This window comes from Musa acuminata, chromosome BXJ2-1 (genome assembly GCF_036884655.1).
Source record: "Musa acuminata AAA Group cultivar baxijiao chromosome BXJ2-1, Cavendish_Baxijiao_AAA, whole genome shotgun sequence".
NCBI classification, from domain to species: Eukaryota; Viridiplantae; Streptophyta; class Magnoliopsida; order Zingiberales; family Musaceae; genus Musa; species Musa acuminata.
Window position 1 is genome coordinate 6,619,577 of NC_088338.1, and position 16,496 is coordinate 6,636,072.

At 38.0% G+C, this 16,496-nt stretch overlaps 1 protein-coding gene across 3 annotated transcripts; it reads left to right on the top strand.

Annotated features, from left to right (window-relative positions):
- The first annotated feature begins 8,986 nt into the window (after nucleotides 1–8,986).
- LOC135584374 (protein FLX-like 2) lies at nucleotides 8,987–16,444 on the top strand. 3 transcript variants are annotated; one of them, XM_065092820.1, is made up of 5 exons: nucleotides 8,987–9,163; nucleotides 14,033–14,601; nucleotides 14,693–14,835; nucleotides 14,957–15,060; nucleotides 15,643–16,444. In XM_065092820.1, the coding sequence occupies exons 1-5, from the start codon at nucleotides 9,002–9,004 to the stop codon at nucleotides 16,135–16,137; spliced, it is 1,473 nt and encodes a 490-aa protein (XP_064948892.1). In that variant the 5' UTR covers nucleotides 8,987–9,001; the 3' UTR covers nucleotides 16,138–16,444. The 3 variants fall into 3 exon arrangements, with proteins under 3 accessions (XP_064948892.1, XP_064948893.1, XP_064948894.1); XM_065092821.1 differs by having other exon boundaries at nucleotides 9,017–9,163; nucleotides 14,027–14,601; XM_065092822.1 differs by having other exon boundaries at nucleotides 9,030–9,163; nucleotides 14,024–14,601.
- Nucleotides 16,445–16,496: the final 52 nt, after the last annotated feature.

A 16,496-nucleotide genomic window follows, 5' to 3' on the forward strand; every position in this document is an offset into this window, starting at 1 on the left:
ATAATGAGCGGCGATGGCGTGGCGGTGGTGGCGGCGGTGGTGGTGGTGGTGGTGGTCACAACGTATTGGATTGAGTGATGCCATTGGAATAATAGTCCAACAATGGCACCAATTTGTAGGATTATAATACATCATTAAATGCCTTTGGCCAAAACATCAGGTTTCATCTTTGTTGTCTTCTTCCTTTTGCTTTCTTCGATTAGATTCCCGTCCTATCTCACCCACCAATTGGGACCTATTGTCCATAAATATATATTATATGCTATCATCTCTATCACTTCTGATTCGTTTTTTTATTTTATTAACGAAGAAAAAAATTTAATAAAAATCAACTTCTCAAGTAAGTTATTAGACTTAATAACTATATTATGTCATTTTTTTATTTTTTTCAAAACTAATAATGATATATTTTTTATTGCTAAGTTATTCGAGAGATATTATATTTAATGAATATATTAAATTATTTTTAATAATTTATGCTTTTGATGTTAGTGGTAGCTTTGAATTTTACACCACAAGTGATTTCATCAACCTAAAATGAATTGTGAGTTGACATCGTTGACTCGTGCTTCCGGTTGATTGTAATATATTCTCGTTGACCTTTTTACACTCCATCCTGTGACTCGAGGTTGACTTATTGGGTGTTTCTTTTGGGCATTGATTGGTATGACGGTCGGCTTAATTAGTTAAATAGAAAAAATGAATAGACATTATTATCGATATTTTTATTTGATGGATGTTAAGACAGACGCAACTTGCTGAAGAAATTATTATACTGAGATCGATGTGTACTATGTTATGTGTTGTTTGGTTAGGATATGGGAGATCGATGTGTTTTGAGCTTTTATCATGGATAAACATATTGCATATAGAAAGTATTTTGTTTAATAAATATCTCATATGAATATAGGATATACTCATGATATGGTTTATTTAATTAGAGCATATCAACTTCTTTCCTACTTATATCTTAGATGTATCGCTCTTATGATATATTTTATCCAATTAAGATACGTTGAACACTTTTATATTTTATGTTTTGAGGGTATCTAGATCGATTAGGTGGATATGAAGCATATTAATGCTTATATTTACATTACATGATCTCAAAACTAACCAACTTAAATATGAATTAAAAGACATAATTACTTTTATAAATCTTACTTACTTAGATGGCTTGTAACTTCGTTAAATAAGAATACTACTAACTCTATCGAATCATGGCATGTTGATGTGTTATACGTGATTGATATATTATTATATTCGAACTTTAGAATAATATATTTTATTAGTATAATAATTGATTTTTTTTTCTTCACTTTACATTTAACCTTTATCATCGATTTATGCATGTAAATAGTGATATTTCGTAAAAGAAAATTTGTAATTATAATTGCGCATACACACGGATTCGGGCACAAGAAATGTGCAAAGATCCGTGAGCCTGGATCCGACTCGATTCAAATGATGACCAAGACTTCCCATGAAACGTGGCACTGCTGTTATCCGTGATCCGTATCAGGTGGCCCACGGAAACGTGGTTGGCCCCACTGCGGAGAAAAGATCAGCACCATCCGTCGCACGATTACGCGATCTCTCATCCTAATTGCCGGCTTCGTGATGTAGCCAATCGCTATGCTTCTTGGCGGTCACTTGTAACTTTCCCATCCCTTCCCTCCCCCCAAACACCAAACTCCAACACTTTCCACGCCTCGCCTTTCTCCACGCGTCCTTTTAGCTTCCTTTCTACTTCGCCGCACCGAGCGAAGAGAAACACCTCAACCCGTCACAAATACCCTAATAATTGGAAGGTATTTCCGTCCCTTTCTTAGTCGCCTCAAATGGATCCTGCCGCCCTTTGCCGCGGCACCGGCCCGGCGCCGCTCGTCATCGACCTGAACGAGGTCATCCCTCCCGCCGACTCCTCGCCCACAAGATATCCACTCCGAGTAATCGATAAGATTCAAACGATCTGAAGTTGGCCCGCACCTGTGCGGTTCCGGAGTCATCATCGAGGCCATTAGTTGATGAGATTTCTAAGACTACGATCGACGATGCATATTGCACGTGATTTTCCAGTGTTAAGTGGTGTGGTTGTCTTTTTTATTATTCTTCTTCTTCTTATTGCATCTGGTTCTCCATAATGATCACATGAAACTCAGCAGCTCCTGGTTGTTCATGCTTAAAATCCTTGCTTTTGTAAGATTAACATAGCTGTGACCAATTGCTCTAAAATCACATGCAAAATTTTGGATAATACTGTTATCTTTTGTGACTATGATGGGATAACTAGCCTACGAACTTTATTAAGCCTATGAACTTTGGGCCTATGAATCTTCCATTAAACTCAGCTGCTCCTGGTTGTTCATGCTTAAAATCCTTGCTTTTGGAAGATTAACATAGCTGTGACCAATTGCTCTAAAATCACATGCAAAATTTGCGTTAATATTGTTATCTTTTATGACTATGATTGGATAACTAGCCTACGAACTTTTGGGCCTGAATCACTGGCCCAAAAGCTTATAAGCTGATTATAGTACACCCATCAAACTTTCCTCTTCTCATACTTTGATGCTGGACTAAACTTGGGGATGTTACACAAATGTATGAGTCTATTCTCTATCTGAAAGCTTCCGTATGTCTCTGTGTGATCGAAAATATTCTCAGGAAAAATAAGATCTGTTTTGTTATCAATATATCTGATACCACTTGTGCATGAGGTTGTGAAACAGCATATAGGTTGCCTGATAACTTTAAGTTTTAGGAAACTCTCTTCCTTTTTTTTCTGATAAATTATTGAGTTTTGTGGATTTTATCAAATTTCTAATGTTCTATTAGTGGTTTTGCATCTTTAGATATGCTTGTATGTCTACCTGACCAATGTATAGCTTACAGCTGCAAAGGCATGATTATATGTCACAGTAGTTACCAGAGACTCTTAAATCTTGCTAGGATTCTGTGGTTGGAGGTTGATATCATGTTCTTGCTTTGAGAGGTCTTCTTATTGGTCTCCTGGATTTGGTTCAGATTTCAAGTCCTGTATATGATAAGTCACTTTCGTTGACCATAATGGTCCAAGTCTCTTAATGCCTGTGATAAACTTAACTCGGACATTTTAGCTTTTCTGCAATCATATTTCTTTTTTCTGGTCTTCCAGATGGTTCAAGCAATAACCCTGTTTGAGAGCGTGATCAAAACTGAATACCTGGAAATGGGTGGTGGTACTGGTAGCTTTCATATTGCTGCAACAAAGGCATCTGCGGATTCTTCCCTTGCTCTCTGCATTTATACTCTTGATGATTCTATCATCTACGGGAAGGGCCAGGTTCCTGATTCAGATCCCATAGAGAATCTGAAGTTGACAACCAAGTTAAGAAGAGAAAATATATTTGAAGTATAATTGTAGAGATATTATGCATTATGTGACTGTGAATTTTGAATTGATAGACATGGCAGCTTGATAATTTGTTATGGCTGTCATCAATAGTCATTATCTCAGAAGATATAAGCTGGAGAACTAATGCATTGCTATTGCTGCACGGGCATCGTGGATATACGTTTGAATGTAAAACTGACATCACTGACATGATCTTTGCCTGGTTCAGAACTGGAGATCTATTTATGATTTCTATATTTCAGGCAGACTCAGAGAAGGATAAGCTCTGAGGTGGTGCACTAGCTTCAATTTGATAGCTCAGTGCATGCATTTTTCTGAGGAGGTTGACTCAGAGTGATTTATACAACATACAAATGCATCCAATATAAAGGCTGATGCTGCATCTGATTGAAGTTAATTATGATACTGACCAATTGTTTCTAGACATTTCTCTCTCTCACTAGTGCATGCACACACAGCTGTCAGACATATCTTTCATCCTTTCCAGCATTTGTGATGATATGGCTATAGTTTATGTTTATGGATAAGGTTGCAGTTCCTCTGTGTACAAAAACGGGCAATTAGTTTCATCTTTTATTTTGTACCTTGCATCATAGGACATGAGTAGCAGCTACTACTGCTGTTTTTGTTTTAGGTTTTTATCAAATAGTTATGTTGATATAGCTTTTTTCTGTTGAGTGCCTATTCTTTTCTACATGGATGTGCAGATGTTGTCTTGGACTTTAGCAAAGAAAGTTTGGTTTTTCTACACAGTTGCTCCACTTAAAGTAGGCTGATCAAGGATACTTCCAAGCATGTCATAAGTTTTGCTACAGAATAGTCTGCAACAAATCTTATTGTAAGGTGATGAAACCATTGCAAGGTAATCTCGACCAGCTTATGTTACTTAAGTTCTAAAATTAATTGTAGTAGTTTTATATCATGCACTCTAATGCTGATATTTTTATCATAAAATTATTACATATAATCTATTTCTTCATGTTCTTGTAATGCCTGCCTCTGGTTGGACACCAATATGATCTTGTTAGGAATAATTCTCTCCTCTTTGTTTCTCTGTGCTTCAGCAACATGCAACGCTGGTCCAAAAGGAGTGCTACTTGTTGATGGAAGACTACTCTCTCTCTCTCCACTCTGGGTCAGTATCTATCATATCACTGTTGTACACCATTATAATCTTGTTAGAAATAATTCTCTCTTCTTTGGTTTTCTGTGCAGCGTTTCTGTAACATGCAACGCTGGTCCAAAAGGAGTGCTGCTTGTTGATGGGAGTCTTTTTTTTTTTCTCTCTCTATCCTCTGGATCGGAATCATTTGATCAACCCTCTCTATATCATATAATCAATTAATTGCCGTCCGTCGGTCTTTGAGATCCGTGCAGCCGAGGAAGAGGATAGAGGGGTTCGATGCCTATGGCGCACACGTGTCGAGCTGTCTTGCCCTGCACACGCCGCACGTCGGTACAAAACAGCTACTTGTATCGGTTCGATGGATCCTCCTATCCCTTTCGCTGCTGCATCATCTCGTGCCTTGTTGGCGCAAAACGAGACGTCTTCACATGGCGCCAGTTGTCACGGGCGGCCTCTCCCTCTCCTCTCGCTCTCTCTCTCTCTCTCTGGGGCTCTCACCCCTGCAATCTAGGGTTACTTGATCTGTTCGGGTTTTTACCCTCCATTGTATTTTGATTCCTTCCCTAACAATTCCTGCCCCCATTTCACATCAACGTGCTCATCATGTCGCTGCTCCTTCCTGCCTCCATCACGTATCGCTTTCCTTGGCCCAAAAAGGTTGTAGGTTCCTTGTGTCAACGCTTTTCTCATACGGGAAGAGTGGGATGTAGTATAGTTCTCTGATATCGTTTGTTTTTGTTGCTATCCGTCTCTCTTGTCTGTAAAAGAAAGAAAGCAAGAAAGAAAGGTGATGTCTGGACGCAGCGGTTTATCGATCTTTTCCTGGCCTTGTTGGATTTGGTTCTGATCTGGTTGGGAGTTCGAGGGTGCAAAGCTGGAATCGGTCGATAAACCTCTGCATCCGGTGTTTGTAACCTTTCACGCTCTTACTCGTTTCTATATAAAAAATCCCCGGTTTTGTTTTCAGACTTCCTCAATAACTTTTTAAGTAGGTGAGTCGTGACTTGAGAGATCGGTGTAACGCGAGCTGTAGGCTTTATTCTTGGAAAATGTTTGTATAATGCTTCACTGCTTTTGGCTAAGGAAGCCTCTTTTTCTTCATGAGTCTTTCAGTCTCTTAAATATGTAAGGCTAGTTTTGTTAGTGCTGTTTATGTGATGTGCATTTTAGATGGTGCTACTATATTTCTTCCAAATGTTTTAGTTCTATTTTATGTTTTTGTTGCTGAGATTTGTTGCCAAAATATGTTATTTATTGAAATTTTCTTTTGGCACTCGGAGCTGCTTTTCTTTGTCAGAATCAGGGATCAGGGTTTGGCATATGCTTTGAGATGTTTGAAGCGGAGGCTTTGATGGAGAAACTAAAGTAGAATCTGACTAAGTATATGTGACTGAAAGGAATGGTTCCTTACAGACGTGATTGAAATATGTTTCTTGTTTTGGTGGTTTAAGACTGACTACATGATTTTTCTTGTTCCCATAACACCAAAACTAGTATGTAAATGCTTGATCTATAAATTTTAGCTAATAGAGGATTCTCTGCAGTTTTCATTATCAAAAGTAGAGCACTTCAGATATCAAATGTAATATCCGGTGTATATTTTTGGTAAGCGCAACAAAAACATGATCAGTAAATTTCAGTTATAGATCATTTAGTCCCCTGATGCTGGGAACTAAATGAGAATGCATGATCTATAAATTTCAGTTAATAAGGATCCACTGTAGTCATTTATGTTTGCACTTTGTAAGTTTGAACTTAAGATACTCAGATATTCCTGGTGATATTTTATCGAACAATCTTTATTGAAGCAACGAGTCACCTATATTTTACACCCCCGCAATATTCTTTGATATATATTTCATGTATGTAGTTCTTGGCCATGTATTATCGTGAATAGTTTCAAACATGTATCCTTGAGCACATTCTGCATAAATCAATGGAATTCTGTTTTTGTTTCTTGGCTGAAGTACAATAAGTGCATCGTTATAAATTACCGAAGTTCAACATAAAAATGTTGATATTGTAAGTAGACTAACATTTAGGAATACTTTGTGAATTTTTGTTCTCTAACTAATGTAAATGTAACTGAAACGATGCATGTCTAGGTCATATTGCAGAATATATTTTATGACATCCACAAATTTCATAATAACTAGTTAATGTAGTTTAGCATGAAAGTTTTTTTCGTTTTTATGTTTAGCATGAAAGTTGCTTCTAGGATTTTCTAAGTTTTTTTCCCTTCTGGTTTAGAAGAGTGAGAAGTATTTGTAGGCTTGCATACCATCAGATTATTTAGTTCTCGCAGATTACTAAACACCATGATTGTCCACTATTGTAACTGTTTCTTGTGTTTTTTGCTTTCTTTCCGTATAATCTACGGTGCTCGTCTGCTGGGCATTTTATTTCAGCTCATCTGAAGCTTCAGATCACCATCTGCCATGTCTGCCTGTGCTTTTGATATTTCCTTTTGGTGGTTTCACACATCCTAATTTGGCTATATGCCTTATCTTGTTCATGCTCTTCCCTCAGCTTATCTGGATATTAAAGAAGTTGCTTTTATACCATTAAAGTCTGTTGTGGAATGCTTCACTTGATCTCTATAAAATGGTTCTTTTTTTAGGAGAAGTTTATTAATGCGCAAAATCTGCTTTTGAGCTTAGTCACAGTGTAAGGTGCAGATGATGATTTTATTTCTCTGACTGGCCTAATTAGTACACTGCTGTTGCAATGTTTTGTTTGACTTCGTCCTTTATGTTCTATAATCTGCACTCTAGTCTTGATTTTTGGGCATTTTCATGGTTTTAAGCGTGTGGTTTCCATGGGTGCATGACGAAATATTCTTCCTCTGAACTTCAGGTTTTGAGCATAATTTGTTTCGGAACACTTGCTCTGGTTTTCTCGTCATATATGTTCTTTTTCTTTTCAGTTTATCTGTATTCACTTTTTTCGTGTTGAGCTATTGGAACCTATCTATTGCAAAACTACTAAATTTTTATTGGCTTATGGTTTTGGCATTACGACATGCAAAACGTTTGCTTATGTTTGTTTGATCTCGGAAAAGATCAATGTGTAACGAGGATACCATGAGACAATACAGTAATACTTGCTAAAATATGCTCCTCGCATTGGAAATATAGTAATAATTAGGTTGGAAAAAGGCATCCTAGAACCTGAATACTCAAATTTGTAAGAGAGTTTTGGGTGATTCTTTTGGTGTTCTAACGCTTGTTATGTTCTGCCTCACAAGATTCTTTACGAAAATATTCTTGATCTTCTATGTTCATATTTTATCACCTTGCTGAAGCAATTCATGGTTTCAACCTATCGTATAAGATTTTTTCCCTCACTGGGTGGATAGCCAAATTTAATTTAAACGATCGGCTTATCGTTCTTCTGCGGCTATGGACCTCTTTATTTGTTTCATGTATTATAATGTCATGTCCATCACTATCTATTTCATCAGGAATTTTCAGCTTTAATCTCGCCACAGAATTTTGAGACACTTTCCAGTTTTGCTGTATTGGTTGTTGTCACATGAGATGCAACGAATGGCTGCATCCGAGCTTCCTGGTGCTATTTTTCTGATTTCATCCTTGGATGCTCTTTGAGCATGTCAGAAAACCTTGGCCGTGGACTTCTTTCAGTGAGGCAGGTTTTTCATGTGCTTCAGCTTCATTGTCAGATGTGCTGACATTTCTGAAACCACAAGGACTTTTTATGTGAAATTACAGCTGTTTTGTTTGGAAAGGGTTCCCTGCCACAGTGATTATTCGATAAACAGCAGTCGCTCGTCTCTCGCTCATTCACCAACTACTGATCATTATGAATCGGTCTCCTTTTCCTGTACATTATTTGTTTGCTTCTTCCCATTTCAGTGAACCTACAAGTCCTGAGTATAGTAATTGCAGCACTGTTGTATGATTGTTCTGTTCTGGTGCAGTACACGATCCATTGGGGAATTCACGTGCCCGATGGAAAGAAACATAAAGATATTTCATATTTTCTCTTTTGTGCAAACAGTGGACCGGCATGCTTAACTCATTCATGGGAAGAGAAGAGGATCCCAGACATCGGCAAAGCACAAACAGTTTATTGGCAGGGAAGATCTAATCATTCGATCAAAGCCATATATGGTCAACTGTAACCATGACTCTTGATGACATGGCAAACTTGTTGCATCGTAACACTCTTTATGTTCATGATTGCGATATGTTATCAACGTGAGAGCACGTCGTTCTTCGGCCCCAAAAGGTTTTGTGTGGCAAGGCATCATCAATCAAGGAACTAAATGCTCCTCATCGTCTCCCCGAACTTTTGTGGTGGCCCACTACGGCCCACGGACCCGAAGGTTCTAATAATAATTTAAATCATCTAATAAGCACGAAAATTTTCATGCGTGCGTGCAAAAGCCGCCGTCCACGTGTCACACTTGGATCGTCTCCACTGGGCGGCAGATATTGGTCTGGAGATTCGTGCGGATGAGTCCGGTGACCGCAACCACGCTCACCGCCGTGCCCGCACCCCGAATCGCAGAGCTAATAACGCCACTTGATGCAGATTTCCCAAACCCTACTCTGCTCGGTCTCCGGCGCGCGAGCCGCCGCCTCCGACGAACCATAACGCTTCTTACTACGTCCACGGTGAGTTTCTTTTCAATTTGTTTATCTTCTTTTCTTCGCTCGGTCTCGACCCTTAGGGTTAGGGTTTCTCGCTGGCGCTTTCCTCTTCGCCGTGTTTGTTTGTCTTGCTCGAGCCCTCTTTTTCGGTGTAATTTGGGAGATTATTCTTCTCCTTGATGCGTTATGCCTGCATCGGTCTTAAATTATTACGTGTTAGTTGATGTGTTATTATATGCTTTCAAGCAACATCGATGTTGATCTGCCGTGGGCATCCAATTTCATAAAGCACACAATAATCCTAGCCAACTGGTACTCGTTTGACATGGATCTCCTGTGGTCTGAGTGCAGTCGTGATTTGCTATCTTTGAATGATTTTTTTTTCTTCAGGTTCTTTAGGGTTCTTCTCGACGTGAAACGAGAGTTAAAACTAAGAAATGGTTGTCAAAATGTCCAGCGTTTTTGGGCAAATCTAGAAAAAGAAGTTCCTTCAAATAATTGTACGGATTTAGAACGATTACATAATAATTATGCATATGTTTGATGGTTGATAAGTTCTTAAGAGGACATGAGTGTATGCATTTCTTTCGAGGCGGTTGTCGTACACAGGTCACCAAAGATGGAGTTCTTTTCTCCCACTATTTCATGTAGCCATACCTCAATAAATGAAGCTATGTTTTCCATTTCCATGTAGTTTTTCACTTATGCTTTGATGGAAGATGCTTCTTAAGATATGATATCTTGTCTCATAGCTTCAAATAACATGCATAACGAGGAAGTTTGAGCAAACTAATGTGTTTGTTGCTAGGATTCATAGCAAAGCATGCTGGACAACTACTTTTCGTGCGGTGTCTTTGTAGTCTTACCCTTTTCATTTTTGCTGTAACAACTACCTAGCTACATAAGAAAAGAAGTGGAATTTTAGGCCTAGCTGAGTTGCCAAATCCCTATCTAGGTGAACAGACCATTGATTAACATGAAAACACTAAAAACGCTAGGCACTATGTGGTGGGAGAAACTCAACCTCTTAGGCATTAAGAAGGCTATGTACGTGGACCTTGATAAACAACCAAGAATACAAGATAAAAAAATTATGAAGCCTTAGCAAATCCAACTCCAAAATTTAAGTGTTTTTATTTCTACGGTAGAAAGGTTTGATACTTCTTGTTCAAATTATAAGTTAGTTAGTTTGATAGTTCTAGTATAGGTACAAGCAGTGATTTCAAGAGGCTGTTGGTCAAGACAACTTGAGTGACACATGGGCTTGGACACTAGGAGGCCTAGGTGTTCGCTTGGGTCTGCCCTGGCATATTGAGTCCAGTCCTCGACCAATGTCAAATTGATTTGAACCTGATCGAGCTAATTAATTTGGCTCAGCCAACTAAGAGGCTCGAACCTGATCACGTGATTTGAACTCGACTTTGTCGATTTATTTGGTTCAATCAACTAAGAGCCAATTGATTAGGCCTCGCATGTCTCCAATCACAAGCCCTAATCTTCTCTCCTCCCCATCGATTATTGCCAACGCCGATTGCAGCCTCGTTGTTAGTTCTTGTTCATAATAGTTAGTTATTGTTAATAATAGTGATGTTAACTATTGTTGATAATGGATAACTGTTGTTAATAATGGTTAACGATTGAGTTCTTTAATGCTTCATAGGTGGTTAATATTATGTAATTGATGTATTAGTGGTAATCTTTTTAATATGAAATGATATGAAACTCATGTGTTATGTAATTTTTATTTAATGATCGTCTTTATTCTTATTTATATTTGTTATAATTTTAATAATTGGTAAGCATCTTTGCTGCAGGAGTTATTTAGTTTATGTGTTATTTGAATAAGTTATAATAGTTTTAAGATAATTTGCATTTGTCATAAGTTGCCACACGGTAACATCTACTCAAGGCGAAGAAAAAGGGAACAAATATAGGAAAAGTAGAAGAAATAAAATTCATTATTGATTGAAGATTACAAATCTTGATTAGAGATCTTAAATATTTATCTTTACAAAGATGGAAGTCTATCAATCAATAATATCATCAAGAAAATTATCTTCTTCTAAAAGAACAAATATGCGATGCGATTGTAATTTTTCTTGTTTCTGTAATTTTCTTTTTTCCTTTGTACTTGAACCAATAAAAGGGGCTAGAACATTTTAATAGATCAATGAAAAAGATAAATTGAGCTCTTTCCCACCTTGTGTGTGAGTGGTGTGAGGCCACATTTGTTTTCCGAAGGAATAATTCCGTTGTCCATGCGCGAGACATGTGGAGGTGCGAGGCTTTCATCTTGAGAGTCTACTTCTTGAGTCAGAGCGAGTTTGGTAGTTATCATTTTTTTTTCTATTATCATTATATTATTATCTCTTTCTCTCTTTACCTCTCTATCATCAAAAGGAAATCTGTTACTGCTCGTCCTACATCAGAGTTTTTTCTCACCTTTGAGTGTGAGTGGTGCGAGGCCACATTTGTTTTCTGATTGTATGATTCCATCGTTCATGTGCGAGACATGTGGAGGTGCTAGACCTTCATCTTGAAAGTGTTTTCCTTGAGCCAAATTGAGCCTAGTAGTTATCCTTTATTTTCTATTATCTTTTTGTTATTATCTGTTTTCTTTCTCTCTCTACCTCTATCATCGAAAGGAAATCTATTGCTACTTGTCCTACATCAGTATTGCTTCCGATGAGCATCTAGATGAGTGCCTAGTGCCTTGGTTGTTTTGGAACCTTGGCACCTTTTAGTGCCTAGCACCTTTGACAACACTAGTACAAGTTGGCAATTTCTATGTTGTAAGCTATTCATTCTTTGCAGCAGAAGGGTTCTCTGGTTTATGCTGTAGCTTTTACAAGGTTTAAAGCTTTGGTTAGAAACCCATACGGGTTCATTTTTGGCATGGTGGCATGTACCATGTGTCGGTACACTGTCATGCTGATTGGTATGCCAGCTGCTGGGGGAGCAGGAAGATGAGAGCATAACAAACGAGACACTGATGCAAGGAGTAGAAGATGACGACATGGTACTTGACAACTAACAGGAAATGGGAGGAAAAAAATTGTAAATACCAACAATGGGGGGAAAGATGATGACATGGCAGTGGCATCAATTGTGAGGCAAAGGAAAGAGACAGGAAATGGCAGGAAAACAGGAAAAAAATGGAATTAAAAAAGGCTGTTGGGAACTATCAACAGCTGTCAACAACTGTTTTCAGCTAGGTATTTAGAAACTATCAAAAAAATAAAAATCACTTGTTTCAGCTGCACCAGTCTGTGTGCCTGTTCCCAGTCAGTCCTGTAAATAGTGAGCTGTATTCGACATTATGCTTGGTATTTGAAACCTTAGTTTCTTATTATAAGTGTGGTCCAGCCGGGTAGTTTCTATGTCAGAAACTATTAATATATCTCTAGTAGCTTCTAGGCCTTTGATCTTTGAGTTATATATTCCTGCTGCTACTAATTAAGTTTACATAAATATAAAAAAAGGTCTCTTCCCAGGGCTTGGTTCTAGATCCTAGGAGGTCAAGGAATTTTTAGCATCCTTGTCATCAAGGAGACAAAATAAGCTTTATCTTTTTTTTTTTCCTTATACAATGCGGGTTGGGATAGAGATTTATCTCAAGAGTTCACATGGGCTGTGGTTTTGTGGTTAGTTCTTATTTGTTTGTGGTATTAATAAAAGTTAGAAATTAAGTTCATGTATATTTGTTGCAACCTGAAAGAAAAGATGATGTTTTTTTTCTTCATTCATTTTCCTGAATTCCACCTAAGCTTTTTTTATGTTGCTCATTGATATGAGAGCAAATATGATTTTCGTTTTTCAATTTCAGTGTATGTGAGGTGTACCTGTTATACGATTCTGTTTTTGTTCTAAAAGCATTAGTCTAACTTCTGTTATACACACTAGTATGTTAGTTTGAAACTTGTACATTATTATTATGATATATATATATATATATATATATATATATATATATATATTTGTATATATATATATATATATTTGTATATATATATATATATATTTGTATATATATATATATATATTTGTATATATATATATATATATTTGTATATATATATATATATATTTGTATATATATATATATATATTTGTATATATATTGAATGGTAGGCTTTAGAATCATGTTGAATCTGTGCCTGTGTAAGTGGTGATCCACCTTGTATTAGGTTTTTATTGGTTTATTCCCTCTTTAAGGAACTCTGCAGTTTGCAGCTGTAGATGGCATCCAACTTATTACTCTCTTTTCACAAATAAATCCAACCATAACCATACTCGTTATGTGCCATGAAAGATGCAAGGCTAGATCATCTCTTGTTGTAGGCATGATGCTGAAACTTGAATGCACTAAAGTGAAAAATATTAGGGGCTTGTTCAGTTCTACTTGGTCCCTTTATCATGTCATCCCAAAAAGAAGATGCACTATATTTTTAACACATCTTTATGATGCTTTAAGGTCATAGTCTTCCAAGATTGAATCTAATTACTCGTTATTTGACTCCCACTGGTACATGTACTAACCATTGGATGTAAAATATTCATAATATTTCCAGTGTCCTTTTTTTAAAAAAACTAAGATGCTAATTTGAAAGGCCAATAGGTGCTGACTGTTGGGCTTTCTGACATGCTTAGTTTTCTTGATCACAAGACCTTTTTTTTATAAATTGAAAGATTTAGCTAGTGATAGAAGGTCTTATGTGCCTATGATTGACATATTGAATATGTTTAATTTTATTTCTTGATGTTTATGATTATAATGCTTAGCATTTAGCATGATTTTATTTTATGCTCCATGTTATTATTCCTTGGCTCACATTTTTTTTTTGCACAAAAGGCAAGAATAACAATTTTCTTTTATCATGTAAGAAGAGATAGCTGTTGGTCAATATGGGTAGCAAAGGTCGAATACCACCACCACATCTGCGGCGGCCTCATGCTGGTCCTGGCTTGTTGCACCCAGATGTATTTGGTCCAGGCATCCATCCTCCGCCTGGTGCTTTTCCTTTTGACATGCTGCCACCTCCAGAGATCATGGAGCAGAAGCTTGATGCACAACATGTGGAAATGCAAAGACTTGCAATGGAGAACCAAAGATTCATGGCTACCCATTCTTCTTTAAGGCATGAATTAGCTGCTGCCCAGCAGGAGTTGCAGAGATTGCAGACCCACATGGGTGTTATGCAAGCTGAGCAAGAGCAACAGCTAAGGATGCTCATGGATAAGATCACAAAGATGGAAGCTGATTTGAAAACTTCTGAGCCTGTTAAAGCAGAGTTGCAACAGGCACATGCAGAAGCTCAAAGCTTGGTTGCTGCAAGACAGGAACTAATATCCAAGGTGCAACAGCTGACGCACGATCTGCAGAGAAGCCATGGTGATGTCCAGCAAATCCCAGCTTTGATGTCTGAACTTGAGGCTCTTAGACAAGATTATCAACATTGCAGGTTAAAACACTCCATTGAGTAGTATGATCAAGCATGATTATACCTTTGTGATACAGGGATTCTGTAGGCTAAAATTTTCTTCATCTTGTAGGGCTACATATGATTATGAGAGGAAACTGCGCATTGATCATTATGAGTCTCTACAAGTAATGGAGAAAAACTATGTCTCAATGGTGAGGGAGGTAGAAAAGCTACGTGCCGAATTGACAAATGCTACTAACCTTGACAGAAGTGGTATCAATGCTTTAAGTGCATATTTTTCATTTTTTTGTGCCTTTTAGTTAATTGGTTTAATGATGAGAAAATTTGCTTATTGAATTTTTTTTGAAATTTTCCATTAATGTTTAATTGTTAGGTGGGCAATTTGGAACAAATTCTGCTACTCACAAGGAAAATGATGCATCTGGACATCAGCCTGTAGGACAAAATGCTTATGAAGATGGTTATGGAGCTCCTCAGGTTCATCATCTTAACTTGGTCCCTCCCCCCCTGCTGTGTGCCTTCCTTGATTATTCCATTATGCAATTGAAGATACTTTTTTTTGTTTGGAAAGAGTTTAAGTTGCATGAGGTAGAATTACTCTCGGCTTCTGTTCTACATTGAGCGAGTGATTATTTGGCAACATGAACTTGAAAGCATTTTGATCACGTAAAAGGATTACTGCTAGAGTGTTTTGGTTGAGATGCTACTATAGCCACTTGTCTGATTTGGGCTCACACCCTCCTGCTTTGGGAAGCTTGAATGTGTATATATAATCGTTGTGGTGGTATTATCATTATGGTTTATAAGTTTATCTAAGAGGCAGTTGGCTCTTTTGCCTCCATTGTATTGTTTAATTGTAACTTCTAATGGCCCCTTGTCTTTTGTTCTTGCTTTTTAACTTGACAAAATTTGACTTTTGCCTGTTCAGTGTTTATTAGTTTTAAATTCTGGTTCTGGATTGCTGCATTTTTTAGTTTTCCAACTCTTTCCATGCTCATGTGGCTTCCCACTTCTAGTGTTTGTCTACCTCTTATTTGTTGTCTTCTAATTGTATTGCAGGGACATGGTCCTGGCAGTACAGTTCCTTATGGTGGTGTCGTTGGTTCTGCCTCAGCACATACCGCCCAGAGAGGCCCTGAATATGATCCTTCTAGAGGTCCGAGTTATGATGCTTCAAGAGCTGCAGCCTATGATACTGCTCGAGGTGACAGCTACGAGGGACACAGGGGCACCGGTTACGAGGCCTTTACAGCTTCTAGATATGATGCTTCTAAAGGAGCAGGTGTGGTTCAGGGAGCAGTTGTCGCAGGAAATCCTCCCTATGGGTCAGCACATGCGCCACCGTCTTATGGAGTTCCACCTGCCTACGGTTCAACACAAGTAACATATGGCTCCGGGCAGACACCGACAGCCTATGGTTCATCACAAGGGTCCAGGCAGACTCCAGCAGCCTATGGTTCGACACAACAAGCAACGTATGGATCTGGGCAGACACCAACTCGTGCCGGAGGTGGCTATGAAGCACCTCGTGGTGGAAACACCCTTCGTAGATAAAATGGAAATGGTCCTAGAGAGGGTTCTCTCAATGTCAGACATCTCTGTGATTCCTATTTGGGACCTGACTTCATCGACGTAAAGCTTCTATAATGGGGCTGGCAGTGAATCCGAAGACATGAATACATGCATTGGCTGTTCATTTCTAAGTTCATGATCTTCATGCCCACCTTGCTATTAGAACTCAAATGCTTCTCAATTTTAATGTGTGGTTGCTTGGATACATTCATGAATTCTCTTCTTTTGACCATGTAACTTAATGAGGAGGAGAAAGTGCCTTGGTCAGTTAACCAAAGCCCATTGCTGAGATCGTCTTTGAGTTCCATCTTCTTGTGATACTTCGTTGGCATACTTCGTTG

Coding starts and splice junctions, on each gene's coding strand:
- LOC135584374 (XM_065092820.1), top strand. CDS start 9,002: ATGAGTCCGGTGACCGCAACCACGCTCACCGCCGTGCCCGCACCCCGA. Junction 9,164..14,032: donor CGCTTCTTACTACGTCCACG/GTGAGTTTCTTT, acceptor AAGAAGAGATAG/CTGTTGGTCAATATGGGTAG. Junction 14,836..14,956: donor TACTAACCTTGACAGAAGTG/GTATCAATGCTT, acceptor TTTAATTGTTAG/GTGGGCAATTTGGAACAAAT.